The sequence below is a fragment of the Ziziphus jujuba genome, chromosome 11, assembly GCF_031755915.1.
Source record: "Ziziphus jujuba cultivar Dongzao chromosome 11, ASM3175591v1".
Lineage (NCBI taxonomy): Eukaryota > Viridiplantae > Streptophyta > Magnoliopsida > Rosales > Rhamnaceae > Ziziphus > Ziziphus jujuba.
In genome coordinates, this window is record NC_083389.1 from 14364759 (window position 1) to 14387655 (window position 22897).

Here is a 22897-nt window from a genome sequence, read left to right on the forward strand (position 1 = left end):
ATATTGATCGCTTTGGCCCGGCCCGCACGGTTTTGCTCTTCCCGACCCCAGAATAACGGTGGGTCACAGGAAAATGCCTCTTGAAGGGAAAGGTATCCACACGCTTATAAGCCATGCTTCGTTCTCCTTTCCAACCGATGTGGGATGTTACATTCTCTCTCGTCTTTACCTTGGTTTTTATTTGGTGATTTTAATGAAATAATATTATCAACAGACAAGATAGGAGGAAGACCATGGCCAAGTTGGCAAATTGATCAATTCAAAAATACTCTTAGAAGTTGTTTTCTACGCTCATTGCCTTTTTCTGGGTACAAGTATACTTGGTCCAATGGGAGAAGTGGGGATGCTAATATTTGGGAATACCTTGACAGGTGTTTCACTACCATTGAAGCTCATGTTCTGTTTCCTTATGCACGTGTTCAACATATTGCCAATACTGTTTCTGACCACCAAGCAATTTGTGTAGAGTTGGATAATCCAAATGGAAATGTAACAAGATTTTCAAAAAGATTTCATTTTGAAGCTGTTTGGGTAGGAGAGGCCGAATGTACTAACATTGTTAAAGAGACGTGGCATTGCAACACTGATGGGACTGTCTCTGTGCAAAATATTGAAGACAAAATTTCAAAGTGTGTAGCAAGATTATGTCGTTGGAACAAATATGATTTTTGCTATATCAAACAGGGACTCCAACATTGTTACCAGCAACTCTCTATTCTCCAATCCAAACATCCCACAGAAGCAAATATAAAATATCTCAATCGCGTGGAAAGTGAAATCAACTCCCTACTGGAAAAGGAGGAAACTAAATGGCAGCAGCATTCCAGGATTCAATGGCTAAGGGAAGGGGACCGGAATACACATTTTTTCCACAATCATGCTACTACACGTCATAGAAAGAACCTCATCTTTGGTATAACAAGGTCTGATGGTATCTGGACTACCTCTCCTAATTCTATACAAACGGCTTTCCTTGAATATTTCCAAAGTTTGTTTTCTTCAAAAGGAACGCATATTATACAAGATTTAAGTTTTAGGATACAACAAAGGGTTACTTCCTCTATCAATTCAGCCTTATGTCAGCCTTTTACTGCTGCTGAAATTCAAACCAGTCTTTTTCAAATGTGTCCTTCAAAATCACTGGCCCATGATGGCCTTCCTGCACTTTTTTACCAACAATATTGGCCACTTATTGGTGATAATGTTACTACTGCTTCCCTAGATGTTCTTAATAATGAAGCTACTATGGGAAGAATTAATCACATGCTAATTATGTTGGTTCCAAAAATTAGTGAATCATTACATGTGACAGATTTTCGTCCAATTAGCATGTGTACGGTTATTTACAAAATCATATCTAAGACTATTGTCAACCGATTGAAGCATTTTCTGCCCTTGCTCATTTTGGAGGAACAAAGTGCTTTTGTACCAGGTAGGCAAATCACTGACAATGTTCTTGTTGCTTTTGAACAGATGAATTTGATTGCCAGGAATCACTCAGGTGCTGAGGGTTTAATGGCTGTAAAACTTAACATGAGCAAGGCCTATGATATAGTAGAGTGGGATTTTTTGCGTTGGATGATGCATGAATTGGGTTTTGACTCAAAATGGGTATCTTTGGTTATGAGACATGTGACAGGAGTCTCTTATTCAATATTGATAAATGGTTGGCAGTGTGGTTTTTTTAAACCAACATGTGGTTTACGTCAAGGTGACCTCTATCCCCCTATATCTTTTTATTTATATCTGAAGGTCTCTCCAGCTTGCTTCGGAAATCTGTGGAATCTAAACTTTTAAAAGGAATATCGATCACTTCATCTTCTCCAACTATCTCTCATCTCTTCTTTGCCGATGACACAATTCTTTTCACGCATGCCACTAAAGAAGATTGCTGTCAAATTCTTAACATCCTCCATGTCTATGAACGGGCATCTGGCCAGCAAGTTAATTTACAAAAGACGGTGGTCTCTTTTAGTCCAAACACAGTCCTTTCAATACAGGATCAGGTGAATCATTCATTCCAAATACAAGGTGAAGTGAGAGAAGACAAGTATCTTGGATTACCATCTTTTATTGGAAGAAGAAAATTTGAACTTTTTTAATCCATAAAGGAATGGGTTTGGAAGAGGATGGAAGGTTGGACTAGGAAGCTTTTGTCACGTGGTGGAAGAGAGGTCCTTATTAAATCTGTTGCTCAAGCCATCCTAACGTATACAATGAGCTGTTTCAAACTACCAAAAAGGCTTATCAAGGAATTAACCAGTGTTTTATCTCGTTTCTGGTGGGGCTCCAACAATGGTAACAGAGGTGTAGTATGGGCTAGCTAGATGAAGCTTACACAACCCAAGGCTTTAGGTGGATTGGGATTTCGATCTCTTGAAGAATTTAACAGGACACTTTTGGCTAAGTAATGTTGGAGAATATTACAATTTCCTAACTCTCTTCTAACGCGTGTTCTTAAAGCCAAATATTTTCCACATTGTTCATTTTGGGAAGCTAGAGTAGGCCGTAATCCTTCTCATTCTTGGCGCAGTTTGATTTGGGGGAGAAATATTTTAGAGAGTGGTGGGATATGGCATGTTGGTGATGGGAGAACTATTCGTGTTTATAAAGATGCTTGGCTGCGGTGTCAAGGCTCCACACGAATTTTATCACCAAGACTTCTGGGTGATGATACTAGAGTGGAATGTTTGCTTACTGCAACTGGAATGTTGACTTGCTTCGTACTTCTTTCTTTGCTGATGAAGTTTCCTTCATCCAAACCATACCTATTGGTGGTGTTGGTACAACTGATCGTTTTGCATGGAAATATAGTGCAAATGGAGTGTATACAGTGAAGAGTGGCTACTAGGAAGCTAGAAAGGTTGGTATCGGAGGTAATGTTAGTGGGCCTACTGATACACAAAGCTGGAAGTGGTGGAGACACCTCTGGCGTTTATCACTCCCACATAAAATTAAAATTTTTATCTGGCGTGCTTGTAATGATGCAATTCCATGTTTCTCATTATTAGCTTCACGGAAAATTTCTACTCATAGGGCGTGTTTGCTGTGTTCCAGAGAAGAGGAGGATATATTACATATATTGTGGATATGTGTGAATGTAGTGCGTATTTGGAAACATTTTGATTTTTATTCAAACATCAAAGGTTTTGCATATGTCTCTTTCTTTGCATTGTGTCATACGGTATTCACTAGCCTTACAGATTTTCAGCAAGAAATGTTTGCATGGACATGTTCGAGTACATGGAATAAAAGGAATGCCATTTTGCATGGTAATTTTTTCAAATCAGATTTACAAATGCTGGACTCTATTTTACGTATGCATTTGGATTTTAAGGAAGCTATACAGCCCCAAAACCCACAAGGGTTACCCACTCGAGTACACCAATGGTGTCCACCTCCAGAAGGAACTCTGAAAATAAATGTTGATGCTGCTGTCAAACCTGGAACTGGCATAATTGGAATTGGTGTTGTTGTTCGTAATAATTTAGGGGCACTTATGGGAGCTCTTGCTAAACCTATTGTCGCTTCTTGGTCTGCTCGGTATGCAGAACTTTTTGCTATCAGTGAAGGAGTTCGGTTCTGTATTGATATGGGCTTCCTACAAGGTGAAGTTGTCAGTGACTGTCTTGCTGCTGTTCGTGGTGTTAATTCCACTTCCATGATTCCCCAATTGAATCCAAACTGTTTCTTGGTTGAGTCTTTACAAAAGATGTTCTTAGTCTATTCAGGTTTAACTTGTACTTTGCATCGAGAGAGGCAAATACTGCAGCTCATAGTGTTGCAAAATATGCTACGTCTCTCAGTTCTTTTGAGTCCTGGCTTGAAGAAGGTCCTCAGTGGCTTACTTATCTACTTCAAGCTGATGTTTGTAATTCCAACTTCTAATTTAATGTGATGCTCTTTGACTTTCAAAAAGAAAAAAAAAAATTGAATGCTTCTTGAAAACGATGTAGTTCAACTTAACTACTGCACCAATGACATTAGAACACGTAGCCATTCTGTTAGTTGTTAAAATAAGAGTAAAGTGACTACTTTTCCACTTTTTATTTCCAGATTAATGAAGTGCACCGTTTTGACCATTCGAAGCTTCAAACCAGATTATGCACCAGACCTCAGTAGCATATCACAGCAGCGGAACAACATTACAAGTAGAATTTGAGGATTAAACTTCACAATAATTCTATGTCTGATTCTCAGGGTGTGCTGTCAGAATGGTGCTGGAATTGCTGTCAAGCAGCCCTCAGCAAGCAAGAATTCATTAATGGGGTTGGCATGATTTCTACGTTGGATCACCCTATAATCTTGTGAGGCTCTACGATTGCTGTATTGAAAGAAATCATTTGCTGCTTGTGTATGAATTCATGGAAAACAACAGCTTTACCGGTGCACTTTTAGGTAAAATGCTTGACTAACGTCTTCGGAACGATATTATAGGATGGAAATTGACGTCACTTTTAACTTATAGGTAACGAGGAAAATCTGAACCAGCCGGATAGGCTAACAAGAAAGAAGATGTACTTGGGCGTAGCCAAGGAGGTTAGCTTATCATTAAGAGGAATCAAGGTTGAAATTATTAAAAAAGACATCAAGGCAACCAATGTTCTGCTCGATAGAGATCTAAATGCCATGATTTCTGACTTTGGTTTGGCTAAGAAGAAAGAGAACAAGCATGTCAACACAAGAACAGCTAGAACAATGCAGGTGGATTTGGGCGACAAACAGGACATTTCACGTTAAAGACAAAGCAAAGCTGCCACAGGTAACTTTGACCCTGCAATAAGATAGGCGAAGGAGGCTTTAGTCCAATTTAATTACAAGGTAGTAATTTCCATTTTGGTAATCTTTGGCTTGTCACTGAAGTCTAGCAGAAAAATATACTACCTTGTAATCTGAACCAAAGCCTTATTCACAGGGTTAAAGTTACCAATGATAGCTTTGATGTGTCATAATGTGAAATGTCTTGGTTATCTCTCAAGTCCAGCTATATTGTTGCAACTAAAGTTAGAAATCTTGGTATTTACATCCCTATCGAGAAGAATATCGCTTGCCTTAATGTCTTTCCATGGGCATTTGCTTCTCTAGGAATTTTAATATGATGTAAACTCTTTATTTGAAATTCTTATTTGAATTTTGTTATGTTTCTTGTAAGGGGAAAAACCGTACACTCTATACATATACTTAATATTGTTGATTGTGATATGTTTTGAAAGAGCTTTACCAATGATAGCTTTGCCCCGCCCGCGCCGCGCCCCGCCCCAACCCCCCCCCCCCCCCCCCCCCTCGGGTCTCTTTTGAAAATGATATTTCTTGAAATGTCACAGAGAAAAGTTGGTCCTTAATTATACGAATTTTTTTTGGTCTTGAAGTATGAAAATCTTTGACAAAGTTTATTCAATTTTAACCAAAGGAAAAATGTGAACGGTCCAACGGGGACAATATACAAATAATAGTAACATTAAATTGTAATAATAATTATAATTACATTTTACATGTACAAAGAAAAATATCTTATCAAAAAAAAAAAAAAAAAACTATATCGGGCGCCTACAAAACTTTTGCACAAAAGTTCATGGGACAATTCATATAAATGCTACCGTTGCAACTTCTAAACACAATTACAAATGTATTTAATCAAACTTCCCTTATTTTTTTAGAAAATAGTTGTTATAAAATTGATAGAACCTAAAATGGATGAAACGCCATATAGATGAAGATTAAAAATTGCTAAATCAACAGCTCCTCCAGAATGGTTGGTAATACCACTTAAGGATGGATAGACCGTCCGTTACCCACTTCTACTAAGGCTGAGCTTAATAGGAGCAAGAGATTTGGTGGCAACAACCAGAATAAAATATTATTTAATCTTGGAAATGCATGTCAGGGGTGTAGAATAGGCAACGACTACCATTAATAGTCTTCAATTTCTAATTTGATGAGGCAATCCAGGTAATGGAACTTCTCTATTATTTTTATACTGCATATATATATATATATATATATATGTATATGTTTGTTTCATTTTTCTAATTAAAATGAGAAAGTTTTGTTCAGAAGCTGATTGAATTTGACTAATCTGATTGGAAGATGGCAGGAAACTTACTTCTTTCATCGTCATTCCATTTTGATGGCTCACATCCTATGTACATGTTTGATGCTTTGAATTGAGACTTGTTTGGAAAAAGCAAAATCCATCTCTTATACTTCTGTAGGTGGACTTAAACCTACGTGATTGAGCCCACAACTTTTTTGTTTTTTTAAGAAAGCCGCCTACTTTTTATAAAAAGACCAAATTTTGCAAATATGTGGGGCCAAGTCTATCCATCCTTGCAAAATATTCTAAACATAAAAATAACAAAATATTATAACTCTAAAATAATTTTATACAGTATTATTTTTTTATATACAACTATTTAAACGTATAATAAATATAAAATAATATCATATAATATTTTTAATTTTTAAAATTTTTACAATTTATAAAATCTTAATAAGCTAAATCTTTTTCATAAATTATTTATAAATTGAATACCACTTCACAAAAATTATTTATAATATTTTTGGATAAAATTGAAAGTTATGCAAATTTTACAAAAAAATATTTTTCTGATTATAACATTTTTGGATAATGGAAAAATGTATTCATTAGATTATTCGATCTCAAAATTATAAATGTTTCTAAAAATATTCGATTGTATATTTCTGAATATATTTAAAATATTCAATAATATATTTTTGAATATATTTAAGGTGATCGTATTTGGAAACGTTATATTTCATACGTTTAAATATATATGAGATATTTAGTCGTATGCTTTCAAATATATATGAGATATTCATATATAAAAACATTCAATCTCATATTTTTAAATATATTTAAAATATTCAATAGCATATTTTGAATATATTTGAAATGCTCAATTATATATTCATGATATATATATATATGCTTAATTAATAAATATACTTGACAATAATTTTAAACGAGAGTAAACATCTTCTTTATTATTATATTACCCAAAAAAATTATCTTTCCGATTATTAATAAAATATAAAAATTTTAATTTTAACATCACATTAGTTATGTAAGTTATATATATAAGTTACCTAAAATATATTAATAGCTGAAAAGCATAGTTGATCAGTACTTCAAAATGGAATATTTAAAAAAAAAAAAAAGTACGTCAAAATGGAAAAATTATTCTTTCTCTAAAGAAAAAAGTCCTAATTGAAATTTCCAATATCTAGTATGAAAAGAAATATCATAATATCACGTAAGTAAGGTTTTTTTTTATTGAAAGGGCTGTTATATATACAAGTTACGTAAAATATGTTAATAGCTGAAAAGCTTAATCGATAAGTACGTCAAAATGGAATATTCAAAAAAAAAAAAAAAGTAAGTCAAAATGGAATATTCAAAAAAAAAAAAAGAAAAAAGTAAGTTAAAATGGAAAAATTATTGTTTCTCTAAAGAAAAAAGTCCTAATTGAAATTTCCAAGATCTACTATGAAAAGAAATATCATAATGTCACGTAAGTTTTCAATACATTTTGAATTTTCTTTTCTGAAGAATATTGCCTTTGTCCCAAAGAAATAATAATCATAAAAAAAATAAAAATAAAAAAAGAATAATGCCAATTACAAATTTTATAGATTAAAATATTAAATTTACAGGAGACTTCTTGCTTTCCCTCTTTTCATTTTCTTTTTTTATTATTATTATTATTTTTTAAAATTCTTTATAGTAGGAGTCAAGTTAGGTTGAGTCTGTTTGTATTTTTTATTTGACAAATTGTTTATATTTCCTCCATATTTAACTTGTGCTCTTTTCTGGTTTGGAATTTGGAATTTCACTGACAGTGCCGCCGATGTAAAAAATGTTTCACTCTACATTGATTTTTATAACAAGAAACAAAGAAAGAAAAAGGAAAACTTACTAAAAGCGCATCCAGATATTAAAGTCTTCGATCCAAAAAAAACAAAAACAGGAAATATACACAATCAAATAAAATTTCTTTCCATTCAAAAAATAATAATAATAATAATTCAAATATCCTTCAGTTCAGTGGCTATTTAAATACATGTTCCTTAAATGTAAAACATCGGCGTTCTCTGTTTCTGTCCTTTCAACCATAAGTCCCCCTCCCTCCAAAGTATTCGTGTTCTTGTTGCTTTCCATGTTTTCCGAAACAAAAGAAAACAAATAAAAGAAATCATTTTATCTTGTTTTGGTTTTCGTGTTCTCTTCTGTTTTGCAAGTTTTCAGTTTTACCAAATAATCTTCTTCATTTTCTTCCTTTATGACCAACCACTCCAAACTCTGAATCTCTCTGTTAGGAAGCAGTTTTATTGTGATAACGAAAAAAAAAAAAATGACTATGAGGTTTGTGTTTTCGACCGACAAGATTGTTCCGATTGTTGTTTTTGGGTTTTTGACTTTGAATTATTTCTTCGCTGGGTTTGGATCGCACGCTCAACTTCTGCCTGAAGATGAAGGTACACTTCAAATTTCAGCTTATTTGTCTAATTTTTAGTTTTTTAGATTTTTTCTTTTCTTTTTTTACATTGTTTTTCCCACTAACTTTCATTGCATGATTTTGCAATTTGATCCGTTGTTTTTATCTCGTAAGGAGACTTCGTTTTAGAGAATTGTTTCTGTTTGGCTACTGAGAATCTGAGGGAAAACGAAAGAAAGTTGATCGTGTTTTGAGAGTTGCTTTCCGTTGTTTTATTGTCCTCTGTTTTTTTTTTTTTTCTTTTTTTTCTTTTTTTTTTTTTATTGTCGTTTCACGTTTAATTAGTGTATAAGTTTTGTTTATTTAAAACTCCAAATCTCTAACGGCTACTTGGAATCTGATTCCACTTTGGAAAGTTAAACCGTGTCAATTAATTCATATTTTTTCTCATATATTTAATTCCCAAAAATTTCTTACAATTTTGTAGATCACAGAGTAACAGTCATTTTTAGCGCAAATACTTTTAATTCCGAAGTCAAGTTCAAAGTAAAATGTGGGCACACGTAGAATTGCTATGTTCCCTGCTTCTGACATAAAACTTTTTTATTAAAAAAAAGAAAAAAAGAAAAAAGAAAAACTCTATTTATATGCTTGCATTTTCCCTGTAATAAGCAATTCCATTTGGGTGTTCATTGATATGGAATCGATTTAATTTATGGATATCCAATTCAATCTAATTAATAATTGATTTGATTTTTTTAAATCAAAATTGAACCAAATTATATATAAAATCTAATTTAAACCAATTTAATTTGTAATTAGTTTATATTCATTTGGTTAATTAATTTTGAGTTTGGTTTTTTTTTTTTGGGTTTTTAAAATTTTTTAAATTATAAAATTATAAATTTTAGAAAGCAATATTTGACTTTCGAATTTTGTCATTATATAAAATATTTATAAATTTTATTTTATTTTTAAATTGATTGATAATCTTAAAAAAAAATACTATATAAAAATTCATAAATATTAAAACAAAAATAAAAAATATTAAAGATTAATAATTAGTAAAATTTTTGAATATCACATTATAATTATATAACTAATCAGATATATAAAACTTAAATACATAACTTTATTATTTATAATTTAAACCGGTTTGATGTAGATTGGTTTCATTGAATTTTTACATTAAAAACCAAACAAAAAAACCAAATCAAAACGAATTGATAATCAATTTTTAATTTTTAAAATTTAATTATATTAAAAAATTAATTTAAATAAATTAGAGTAGATTAGATTTTTTGAACAAATTATATAATTTACAACCCATTTAAAATCTCCTTACATCCTGTATGACTTGCTTTCATAGACACAAATAGGATGTTCATATAATAACTATGCATATAAACAATGTTTTTTTAATTAAAATAAAAATAAAAATAACATGTTACAAAATTAATTAGCAAAATAAGAAAACAAAAATAAATCAAATAAAACAACAAACATAAAATTTTATTTAGATAAAAGTATAATGTTAATTGCAAACTTAAAAGTCAAACAAACATATGTGATAGATTATCAAAAATTTAATATATAATATATATTTAAAATATAATTAAATATGCAATATAAAACTACAACACATTAATTATCTATTTCATTACAAAATACCAAATATAATATTTTACATTATTTTCATGATAAACAATGATTTAGAAACCTACATATTAAATATAAAGGATCAAAACGCTATATTTGAAAGTTTATGTTTTTTGGAGGGGCCAAATACAAGTTATTATAAAAAGCATAAAAGAAACACACATATATATTTATATATAAAGGGGTTTTCCAGAAATTTCAGGGTGGTCGTGATCACCCCTGCCGATTGAGATTCAAATTCTCAATTTTCACTTCAGAAAGTAAAGGATTTTGTTTTACAAACAGGGGACCGACTAAGAGCTAAGCAATTGGATAGTCTTTGTCAAAGAGCAATAATTTTTTGGATAGTCTTTGTCGAAGATTTTTATTTATTTAAAACTCCAAATCTCTGACGGCTATTTGGAATCTGATTCCACTCTGGAAAGTTAAACTGTGTCAATTAATTTGTATTTTTATATTTAATTCCAAAAACTTTCTTACAATTTTGTCGATTACAGAGTAACAGTAATTTTTTGCGCAAATATTTTTAATTCCAAAAAATTTCTTAGAATTTTGTCGCTTAGTTGCTCTGCTCACTGCTTCTGGCATTAAAATAAAATAAATAAATAAACTATTTATATGCATGCATTTTCCCTATATTAAACGATACCATTTGGGTTTTCATTGATTTGGAACCGATTTAATTCATAAATATCCAATCTAATTTAATTAGTAATCAATTTAATTTTTTTTAACCCAAACCGAATCAAATTATATATGAAATTTATTCTAAACAAATTCAACTAATAATCGATTTAAATCAGTTTGGATGATCATTTTTATTTTATTTTTAATTTTTGGGTTTTTTTAAAAAAAATTTGGACTTTTTGAATTTTAAATTTTAAAAACGAATATTTGGCTTTCTAACTTTTTCATTATATAAAATGTTTATTTTTCCAAAATTGATATATTATCTAAAAAAAATAATAAATAAAAATTTATAATTATTAAAACAACAAACAACAAAAGAAAGTTTAATAATAAGTAAAAGCTTTGCACATGACATTACAATTCATACAACTAACCAATAAACTGCAGATAATAATACAAAATTTAAATACATAATTTTATTATATATTATTAATTGAATCGGTTTTATTGGATTTTTATGTTAGAAATTAAACCAAACCAAATTGATAATTGATTTTTAATTTTTAAAACCGTTTGAATCCAATTACATTAAAAAAAATCGATCTAAACAAATTAGACTGAATTAGATCGATTGGTTAGTTTTTTGCACACTTCTAGATTTTAGATATTTTTATTTGTGAGGTTACAGTTTTGTCATGCTTTTTTTAACAGATAGTTGGAAAGTGACTCAAAGAGGCAAAAAAAAAAAAAAAAAAAAAAGGGAAAAAAGGAAAAAAGAGACAAAAACAAAAAGAAAGAAAAGAGAGAGAGAGAGAATGATTTAGAGGGATATAATGGTTTTTAAAATAGGCAATAAATTGGAGTGCAAGTTGGAGAATGGGGTGAGGGATTTTACAATTCATGAAATTGGAAGTGTCAGAGTTTTCATGACATTCTTTCACCCATGCGGGTTAGGAATGGCGCAATTTTATTATTTTCAATATATATATATATATATATTTCTAATATATCCGATATGTAATTTTTCCTTTTATTTTTATTTTTCTTTTATTTTTATATTAATAGTTGAAATCAAGGGCAGATCCAAAAGCTTTGACAAGGTGGCCAATATAGAGTACTAATTTTTAGCGGAGTTACCTTTTATAAACTCTTATGGACTGGTTTGGAATATATTAGGTTTAAAGTAAATTGTTACTATAGAAGCAAATCATACACTATACATCATTTTCTATTTTATTTTGCTTTTATATTGGAAATGGAGAATTCAAACTTAATATTATTGTCTGAAAAAAAGCTTTGCCACTAGTTGTCTTTACTAGAGCCTCCATATCATTTTAAATCTTAAATTATAAACTTATTACATATAATAAGTTAGAAGTATGCGTATAGACAATGTTTTTTATTAAAATAACAAGTTACAAAATTAATTAGCAAAATAAATAAAATAAAATAAAATAAAACAACAAACATAAAATTTTATTTAGATAAAAGTATAATGTTAATTGCAAACTTAAAAGTCAAACAAACATATATGTGATAGATTATCAAAATTTTAATATATAATATATACTAAAAATATAATTAAATATGCAACATAAAACTACAACACATTTATTATCTATTTCATTACAAAATACCAAATATAATATTTTACACTATTTTCATGATGAACAATGATTTAGAAGCCTACATATTAAATATAAAGGGTCAAAACGCTATTTGAAAGTTTGTTTATGTGTTTTGGAGGGGCCAAATACAAGTTTTTATAAAAACCATAAGAGAAATACACATATATATTTATATATAAAGAGGGTTTCCAGAAATTTTAGGGTGGTCGTCACCCCTGCAGATTGAGATTCAAATTCTCAATATTTACTTCAGAAAGTAAAGGTTTTTGTTTTACAAACAGGGGACCGACTAAGAGCTAAGCAATTTGATAGTCTTTGTCAAAGAGCAATAATTGTGCCTTTATGTCTATTCCTACCAGCTTTGAACCAATTATTTATTTAATGGGATGTAACTTTAGAGGTTCATATACAGCCACCGACGTGCCCGGCATTACCACCTCAGATCCGATTCGGACATACCATATAGGTTTATATGCTGTTAACTTTGTATTAATTTTATTGCCAACAAAACCTTTGTATTACCTTTTTTTTTTTAAATTTTTTATTTTCATAGATAATATTAATCTCTAGTATATTTTATCTGGGTAATAACTCTCGGTTAACATGTGTATTTTTCTACTTTAGTGATTAAATTGTTCTTTAATATTAATAGATAAAGTAATTTAGAAAAATAGAAAAGTATCAAAAGTCTGGACCATATGCCCCATTAATAAGTAAACGACTAGTATGTTTTGCCATGGACATTATACAATTTTGACCATCTAGGTTTTGAATAATGAATTATATATGAATTTTATTGACTTGTATTATAATTAAATTCATATATATATATATATATATATATATCTAAGCATGAACGAGAGTGACATGGTGTTAGAGTATTGTTATATCCTCCACGTCAGCTTATGAGAGTAAAAAAGGCTTAAGAGAGCCACATGTTTGGTTTGTTATAACTGTCAGCTCAGTCAAACGTTTGGTTTGTTACCACTGTAGCTTTAGAGTGAAAGCATGCGTGGGTTGTCAGGTGTATAAATACACGTACTGTTATTAGCTTTTGTTGTTAGCTGAAAAACATTAATACAGAGAATCATTTTTTTTCTCCCTTCTTCTTTTCTCTCTGTTTCTCTCTGCATTTCTAGCCTTTTCGTGCATTTTCTGACCTACCAAACAGTTCTGTCACATGTGCGTAATACAATTTTGACCATCTTATCTACAACCTGTGGACTGTCAGATGTCAAAAGTTAAATATTCTATTTAAATATGGATTTTGACCATGTGATGTCTAATTTTACATTCAATTTTTAACACCTAGTGTTAGGGATGTCAATTTGCCCCGCCTATCTCCGAAACCGCGGTGCACCGCCCCTAATGTGGCGGTTTTTCCCCGAAAATTCGGGGATGCGGGGTGGGCTCGGGGCAAATATCTAAAAACCGAGTCGGGGACGGGCCGGGGACGGGGAATAATAACCCCGCCCCGAACCCGCCCTGATATATATATATATATTTATTTATTATTTTTTTTTATAAAATTTTATTTATGTAAAATCATTTTCTTATTTTTTTTATATTTATTTTTCTAAATATGTATTTTATTATAATTGTAAATTTGTTCCTTGATGTATTTTATTATATTTTTATTGCATTGTAGTCATTTTCTTTATATTTTAATCATAAAATAATTTTTTTATATAAATTTTTTTAAAAAATATCAATTAAAAAACAAAACGGGGAAAACCGTCCCGCCCCGTCCCCGCCCCGCAAAATCCCCGATCCCGCCCCGCACCTAAAAAAACGGGAAAAATCACGGGTATGGGATGTAAAATTCCCCCCGGGGACGGGGACGGGATTTTAAAAACCGGCCCCGCCCCGCCCCGTTGACATCCCTACCTAGTGTGAAGGAAAAAGCATGTGAATTGAAGGTCTGAATCTTGGAGATTAAAATATTGGTAATTCATGGCCGTCCCACTGTAAAACATTTTGCATGGATTAATTACCATCCAAAATATTTAATAATATTAATGACAATAAATAATTTTTTTTTTCCAACATTATTCTAAACTCATAAGATTCTATGTCCAAATTAGTCAAAACTTGTGCATGCTAGAAAGGGTAATTTTTTTGCAGGGGAATAGAATAAATTACTTTTTAACCTGAAGATCAAATCCAACAAAGAAGAAATTATAAAGATGAGGGAGGAAAAGTTTGTTTTACATTTTTTTTTTTTTTTACTATATATATATATATATTCTGTTATCTCCTTCTTGGGATATTTCTATTTTATACCATGTAGTCATGAATGAATTTCGTTACTGAAACGCATGTGACAGTGAAAATTCTTCAAACAATTTCCGACAAACTACAGAACCCTCATTGGAACATCAGCCGAAATTCGTGTAGTCGGAGTGAAGGATTTAACATGACCATCTCGGAAGATACAAATACAATTATAAGCAACATCACTTGCGACTGCTCTTTTGTAGATGGCACTGTATGCCATGTCAAGACAATGTAGGAGCTTATTTTCGAATCATCAAGTTTGGCATTTTTTTTCCCTCTCTTTCTCTCTCTCTCTCTCTGTCTCTCTCTCTCTAGAATGCATTTATTCAATGATTGAACAGAGCGTCTCACATACAATTTGTTAATTAATTTTTTTTTTTATTGGTGCTTTACCATTGGTTGAATAATTATATTGTTATAGTAGTGTTGATATTAGTTTAATACCATTTCCTTAATCATAGAGATTAGAGAACGTGTTGCACTTGCACATGCATAAGAAGTATTGACCGTATATATATATATATATATAGCATATGTGCTATGGATGATACCTCTATTAGTGATTTTGTGAAAATTTTGAGTTTTTTAGTAAGAGAAAAGTTGAGGTAATCAAATTTTGTTAAACTAAAAATTAATAAGAATGTGGTCTCTGTGTCAGAAATTCTCTATGCTTATTCTGCTGTATAAATGGTCTTTGGCATAAGTATCCGATGGAACACATCTACTTTTATTGGACCATTAACATTAAGTTATCAAAATTTCATTGTCAAATTTCAAAACCAAGATACATATTTTTCCCTGCAGGCACTAGAAATTGCATGCAGTTTGCATGTTAGAAAAGTCTGTTATTATTATTATCATTATTATTATTATTTTTTCACTTAGAATTTATTGTTCTATATTTGTATGGCAGAGTGCTGAAGCGTCTCAACTTAGCGGGAGTTCTACCTGAAGAATTTGGCAACCTCACTAATCTTGAAGAAATGTAAGCAATATATATATATATATATATATCAATTCATCGAATATCTGAATTTACCACTAAGATTTACAGAGTAAGAAGATTAAAATTGATTTTGGAAGTCTGGACTTCCGAGATTAAAATGTACGTTCATTACAACTTGATTTATAAGAATCTGTCGAGTCTAGACACTTTCTAATCAATTTCAGTACATATATTTCCTTCAATAGTGACGCCCGTTCTGTCTATTTTCATTATTATTACTATGTGACACACAACAATTTGTTGCATTCAACAGTGATCTAAGTCGAAACTACATCAGTGGACCAATCCCCACAACTTTTCGCGCACCCCTTCGAAGGCTGTAAGTTACTCTCTCTCTCTCTCTATATATATATATATATATATATGATATCTGAGGGAGTATGCTAATACTCCATAGCTATGCACAGGTGTTTCAATAGGTCATTCAATATCATAGATTTATATTTTGGTATGCTGCAGGACACTTCAGGGAAACCTCCTCAATGGTTCAATTCCTAAAGAACTTGGTGACATTACGACACTCACAGAACTGTAAGTCATGTGTTTAAAGTTAAATCATATAATTGAACCAAAAATGTAAATGTGTGACCATGGTTTCAATTTAAATTGCATTTTCCAGGTCATTGGAAGATAATCGGCTTGAAGGGTCTCTTCATCAGAACGTGGGGAGCTTGAATAATCTGAAAAGACTGTAAGACTGCTGCTCTTCTTCCCTATTCACCACTGAAATTTCCACTTTGGATACCAAGTGATGTTCTAGAGGTCCAATTTGCTTTAAAAAAATATATATATCATTTATGACAAAATAAAATCTAATCATATCTAGATTATCAGATACTTACGACAAAACTGTTCTCTGTCATTTACTTAGCCTAAAAGTAGTCTTTATTTGACTACAAATTTGAGTCTAATAATGTGTCTGTGAAGAAATAAAAGAAAAAAAATACATATATCTTTGTGCTTCCTAGGAGTTAAAATTTTTGTTATGCATTTCTTTCACATTGATTTGAGGAATATGTAACTGATCACAGTTCTTTATTTTTCAGCCTTCTGTCGGGAAACAATTTTACCGGAACAATACCTGAAACATTTGGAAATTTAAAGAACTTAACTGACTTGTAAGTGAAGTAAGTTGAATCTATTATATGAATATCTGCTTTGAATTTTGAGATTTCTCACCTTGTTTTACCATATGCAGTAGGATAGATGGAAGCAGAATATCAGGGAAGATACCTAGTTTTATTGGGAACTGGACCCAACTTCGTAGACTGTGAGTACTTCACTTTATTCCATTTATCTGCAGTCTTCTGCCTTTTTGAAAATATAATTAACAGTTACTTTTTCCCAATAAATTTACTTAAAAAAGTACAAATTCGATGCAGGGATATGCAAGGCACATCCATGGAGGGGCCAATTCCTTCCTTTATATCTCTTCTGAAAAACTTAACTGAATTGTGAGAGCTTTCTCTACCTAGTAATCATTTGTTTTAGTGACAAACTGAGTCAAAGTTGTCAAATAATGGAATTAACGAACCTATGTTCTTTATCAGGAGGATATCTGACTTGAAGGGATCAAGCAACTTTTTCCCCAATTTAACAGATCTAACAAAATTACAAAGATTGTGAGTTCGATTTTCTGCAACTAAAATAGTAGTTCTATAAGATTATCTCCATGGTTCTCTTGAGCTCACCTTTTTCTTTGTTTTGCTATTTTGTGACTCAGGGTACTGAGGAATTGCTTAATTAATGATAAAATGCCAGATTATATTGGAAATATGAAAGATTTGAAAACACTGTAAGTTCCTAGAATCGTAAACTTACTTGTACATGTTTGTGAACATATGCTATATAATTTCACTAAGGATTGTGTGTTATTTGATCTCACACTTAAGTGACCAAACCAAGATGTGTCTGCAGGCGAACTCACCTGAACTTAATTTGGTTCCCTACGTTTAATAACTGCCCATGACAATAAATATCTATTCTGCAATTTTTTTTTTTTTTTTTTTTAGGGGGACAAACTCTTCTGCAAGTACTTGACTAGTATGTTGTATGGTCATTTGCTCGTTACTGACTGATTATGTAAGGTTGAATATAGATTAGATAAAGTAGATATTTTATGGACTAACTTACAGTAGTATATAGTCCCTCACCAGCCTATTATCAATGTAATTTTCAACTATTAACTTTCACAAATGCTTGTGGCAAGATTGAGTAATCCATGTTAGTTGTTTTGATTGTACATTCTATATGGGCAGACTTGTAAGATGAAATTGAGACTTATTATTATTTTATTTTTTCTTCTTTTTGGTCAGAGACTTGAGCTTCAACAGGTTGACCGGTCGCATTCCAGAAACGTTTGAGAATCTGAATCTAAATCTGAATCACTTGTAAGTTAATTTAGGCAAAATTTTCAGGTTTTATATTTATTTTTGCATAATTTATTTCTTTATGTTTTACCAAGCACTAGATTCTTTAGAAGAGAGATAATTAACTTCTATGCCTTTGTAGGTTTTTGACCAACAACTCGCTTACTGGAAAATTACCAGATTGGATAGAGGGCACAAACCAGGATTTGTTAGTATATTTTTCTGTGCACCATGAAGTTATCAGTCGTGGTTCTGTCTCTCGTTCTACTGATTTGAAATTTCATATTAAGAAATTTATTGATCAATTACGTAACTTTTCCGTTTGCAGCGATTTATCATACAACAATTTTACAGGGCCAGCAAATAACGTTGGTTGTACAAATTTGCCAGTGTAAGTGAATATAATATCTAAAGCTTCTCCTGAGTGAATATAATTATACATGTCCATATGTTGAATATTGTTCCATTCCTTTTCTTTTTTCCGAAATCCACTCTTTCTCTCTCTCTCTCTCTCTCTCTCTCTCTCTGTGTATATATATATATATATATATCACTCTAGAGGCCATAATTTTTTAATATATCTGATTACCTTTATTATTCAACAGGAATCGTGTTTCTAGTTACTCAACTTCTGAAAGTAACTCGTAAGTCCCTTCTCACGATTACTCTTACTTGTCTTTTTTACATATATATATATATATATATATATCAAACTTCATACGATTCAAGAATGACTAAGATTTAATTTTCAAAACATAGATGGTGCTTGAAAAAGGATCTCCCTTGCTCTGGTAAACCAAAACGTAAGATTCACATTAGATCATGCTTTCACGAATTCTTTGTAGCTTATATGGTCGCATGGCCTGGATGGATGTAATATTTAATATTATCACTACCACACTTGCAGACCACTCTTTATTTATTAACTGTGGAGGGGAGGAAACGAAATTTGATGGCAATGAGTATGAAGAGGACAGAAACCCCGAAGGCAAATCACACTTTTTTTCTGTATCAGAAAAATGGGCTTATAGCAGTACTGGGGTTTTCTTTGGAGATGAGAGGGCACAACACATAGCAACAAACAAATTTTCCCTGAATATGACTGGTCCAAAATACTATCAAACGGCTCGTCTCTCCCCAATATCACTTAGATATTATGGCCTTTGCTTACTAAACGGCAGTTACAAAGTACAACTCCACTTTGCTGAAATAATGTTTACTGACAATGAGACATTTAGTAGCCTTGGAAAGCGCATATTTGATGTCTCAATTCAAGTGAGTAAAAGTATAATTTCATTTATTAAATATAATTCATTTCATTCATTATTTAGAATTGTTAATTCTCCTAAGAATCTATTAATATATGAAAAATTTGAAACATGAAAACAGTTCAACAAAACAAGTTACTGAAACTGTAGAATATATTCAGAAAACAATGTCAAATTCAGGGGAAAATAACATGTCTTTTACTGTTTGAAAGAACTTTGAAGACATTATTATAGACATGCTCTCAATATTTTTATGTTTTTGACGAACTTATAATTCTTCTTTTGCAAAGGGGAACATGTTTTTGAAGGATTTTAATATTGCGGAGGTAGCTGGAGGTGTTGGTAAAGGCATCACTAAGACACATGATAATGTTCTTGTTAACGGTAGCACTCTAGAGATCCATTTATACTGGGCAGGGAAAGGAACTGTTGCCATTCCTGAGAGAGGTGTCTATGGACCTCTCATATCTGCCATTACCGTGACACCAAGTAAGTTCGGTACATTTTTTAAGATTTCTATCTTGTTTTCTGTCTTAGTTTATCACAATAAATTTTTATTTTTTCAGACTTTAAGGTTGATACCGGGGGGCTATCTACTTGGACTATTGTTGGCATTGTGGCTGCATCATGTGCTTTTCTGTTATTGGTTCTGTTAGCCCTTCGAAAGATGGGTTACTTAGGGGGAAAAGATCTTGAAAATCCAGGTGAGGATTATGGCAAATAATACACCAGGGAAGAGATTCACAATTCCATTTTTCTTAAGTAGTGCAAGAAGAAGTTTGTTGTTTTGAAATGTACTATTAAGACACTTGAAAGTGCAAATGTTCCACAGCGATTTTCTTTAAAAAAGAGAAAGGAAGAAAAATAAATACATATAAATATATCCCTGGTCTTTCATACTCCTGATTTGATTTGCCACTCTGTGGATGTATTTTCTAACTTTTGATTTATCTCAGAACTACGTGGGATTGAGCTACAAACAGGATATTTCACATTAAGACAGATCAAAGCTGCAACAAATAACTTTGACCCTTCAAATAAAATAGGTGAAGGAGGCTTTGGTCCAGTTTACAAGGTAGTAGTTTTTCTGCTGAACTTTGGCCCCGTCATTAAACTTTGTAGTTTTAAAAAGTTTTGATGGTCAGCCAAAACAAAAAGTGTATAGAAAGTGGTTTTATAATTTCTTTGCTTGGTTCTTAGGGTGTACTATCAGATGGCTCTGTAATTGCTGTTAAGCAGCTCTCATCCAGATCAAAGCAGGGGAACCGTGAATTTGTCAACGAGATAGGCATGATATCTGCACTGCAACACCCTAATCTTGTGAAGTTATATGGTTGCTGTATTGAAGGAAATCAATTGTTGCTTATATATGAATACTTGGAAAATAATAGTCTTGCCCGAGCACTTTTTGGTAAAGCTTGACTAAAAATCTTCAGCATTAAGTCATGAATTTTATGATCACACTTGCATCTAAGTGCTTTCTCTCTCTCTCTCTCTCTCTCTTGCTTGCTTTTTGACATTATAGGTCAAGAGGAGCATCGACTACACCTTGACTGGAAAACAAGACGGAAGATATGCTTGGGAATAGCAAGGGGGTTAGCATATCTCCATGAGGAATCAAGGTTGAAAATTGTTCACAGGGATATAAAGGCAACCAATGTGCTCCTTGGTAAGGATCTAAATGCAAAAATATCTGACTTTGGTTTAGCCAAGCTTGATGAAGAAGAGAACACGCATATCAGCACAAGAATCGCTGGAACGATGTAAGCCCTCTTTCCTCTCCACAGCCTATAGCATCTTTAGCTTCAGTAGGCAGCTAACATAATTTAGATTTATTAGGTTAGTTTATAAAGGACTCAGACATAATGGTGTGTTTTTGAGGGGAAGGTGATAGAGAGATTGATATTAAACAGGAGAAGCGTGCCACGTTAAGATGCCTTGGATGATCCACAGGTTTTCAATGATTGGGTTATACACAGGCTTGTTTATACATACGTGGTAATGAATGTGTATGGAGTGTACCTATTTGATCTTTGTTTTTCAGCTTAACAAACCAACAGCATCTTTTTTAATTGCAGAAATTTGGGATGTTGATATTATTTTGATATAACTGCATGCTATAGAAGCAGAATAGTTGATGCATAAGCAGATACCTAAAACATGTTCTTAGGAATTATTTTGAAATGCTTCACCACCAGCTTTTGTTAGTTAAACAAATTTAGTCACTGTATTGAAACTGTGTTATTTACCTTCTCAGAGGTTATATGGCTCCTGAATATGCCATGAGAGGATACTTGACAGACAAAGCAGATGTATACAGCTTTGGAGTTGTAGCTTTAGAGATTGTCAGCGGGAAGAGCAACACAAATTACAGACCAAAGGAGGAATTTGTTTATCTTCTTGATTGGGTAAGCAATAAGCATTGTGTTCTATGCTTCCTATGCTTTTTTGTCGTGCTTTTAATATTATATTTCTACTGCTCTTACAAGTTTATATGTGTTTATTTATTTTTAATTTCATAAAAATGAGAATTGAAAGTAACTTACTTGATAGAAATTGGTCTTTCAAAAATTTTCAAATTTTCCTCTTTCTAAACCTTGCATTTCTCTTATATGAATATGTTCACGAAGCATTAAATTATTTTTTCCTTTGTTTTCCTACATGTTAACTGAAGGCATATGTCCTACAAGAACAAGGAAATCTTTTGGAACTTGTGGATCCAAGTTTTGGTTCAAATTACTCCAAAAAGGAGGCCATGACAATGCTTGAGTTGGCTCTCTTATGCACCAACCCATCTCCAACTCTAAGACCTCCCATGTCATCTGTAGTCAGTATGCTTGAAGGCGATATTCCGGTTCAAGCACCGATCATCAAGCGGAATTCAGCCGACCCAGATGCAAGGTTTAAAGCCTTTGAATTGCTGTCACAAGACAGCCAAACACAACAAGTCTCTTCAGTCTCACATGATAGTCATCATAAAGGCCAGTCTATGGATGGTCCATGGATTGATTCTTCAATTTCTCTCCACAGTAAGGATGATCACCTAGAAGAGTCTTCATCCCGCAAGCTTCTCCAGGATCTTTGTGATCTAAATTTAGAGTGATGAAAGTTGAGCAAGGATTTTGAAATTCTTATTTGAATATTGTTGCAGTCTCTTTTGTAATGGTATTACATTGAAGAAATTTGTTTTCCATGGTTAGACAATTTGAATGGGTAATTATGTCATATTACAAATCGTGTTAAACAAAATAAATTAACAAAACAAATATATTTTCGATTGATCATATATACGTGGCCTCCTCTGTTTCTCAAAGTTGTGTACTAAATTCAGTTTCTATTGGAGTTTATAATCGAGTGTGCTTTCAACGTCTTTGAGTTAATCGAAGGGTAGTAATATGCACACATCAAAGCTAGGTTTAACAAATTATTTAGTAAAATGATATATTAATGTTTTATTGCTTGAAAAATTAATAGATATTAAATATGTACTAGTGAAAATCACTAAAATAACATATCAATTAATAAATAAACTTTGTCTTTATCTCGGTGTGTCAAAAGTATTATTGAATCTCATGGGTACCTCGAAATCTTTGCAGCTGAGATT

The 22897-nt window shown here is 31.9% G+C and overlaps 1 protein-coding gene across 2 annotated transcripts; it reads left to right on the forward strand.

Annotated features, from left to right (window-relative positions):
* The first annotated feature begins 8027 nt into the window (after window positions 1–8027).
* On the forward strand, window positions 8028–22604 carry LOC107432605 (probable LRR receptor-like serine/threonine-protein kinase At1g53430). Of its 2 annotated transcripts, none has more exons than XM_060812638.1 (24): window positions 8028–8496; window positions 14701–14881; window positions 15564–15635; window positions 15910–15975; window positions 16116–16187; window positions 16276–16347; window positions 16703–16774; window positions 16855–16926; window positions 17039–17110; window positions 17207–17278; window positions 17380–17451; window positions 17972–18046; window positions 18168–18233; window positions 18354–18416; window positions 18631–18669; window positions 18785–18816; window positions 19041–19300; window positions 19584–19782; window positions 19860–19997; window positions 20250–20368; window positions 20494–20704; window positions 20819–21056; window positions 21551–21701; window positions 21968–22604. In XM_060812638.1, exons 1-24 carry the CDS (start codon window positions 8373–8375, stop codon window positions 22394–22396), a joined length of 2967 nt encoding a protein of 988 aa, XP_060668621.1. In that variant the 5' UTR covers window positions 8028–8372; the 3' UTR covers window positions 22397–22604. The 2 variants fall into 2 exon arrangements, with proteins under 2 accessions (XP_060668621.1, XP_048321276.2); XM_048465319.2 differs by having other exon boundaries at window positions 8030–8496; window positions 18785–18828; window positions 18933–19300.
* The last annotated feature ends 293 nt before the right edge of the window (window positions 22605–22897 follow it).

Bases quoted from the DNA above. Each gene is read 5' to 3' on its own strand.
- LOC107432605 (XM_048465319.2), top strand. From the start codon at position 8,373: ATGACTATGAGGTTTGTGTTTTCGACCGACAAGATTGTTCCGATTGTT. The intron at 16,188-16,275 runs GTAAGTCATGTG...TGCATTTTCCAG, and splicing joins ATTACGACACTCACAGAACT to GTCATTGGAAGATAATCGGC. The intron at 16,927-17,038 runs GTGAGTACTTCA...AATTCGATGCAG, and splicing joins TGGACCCAACTTCGTAGACT to GGATATGCAAGGCACATCCA.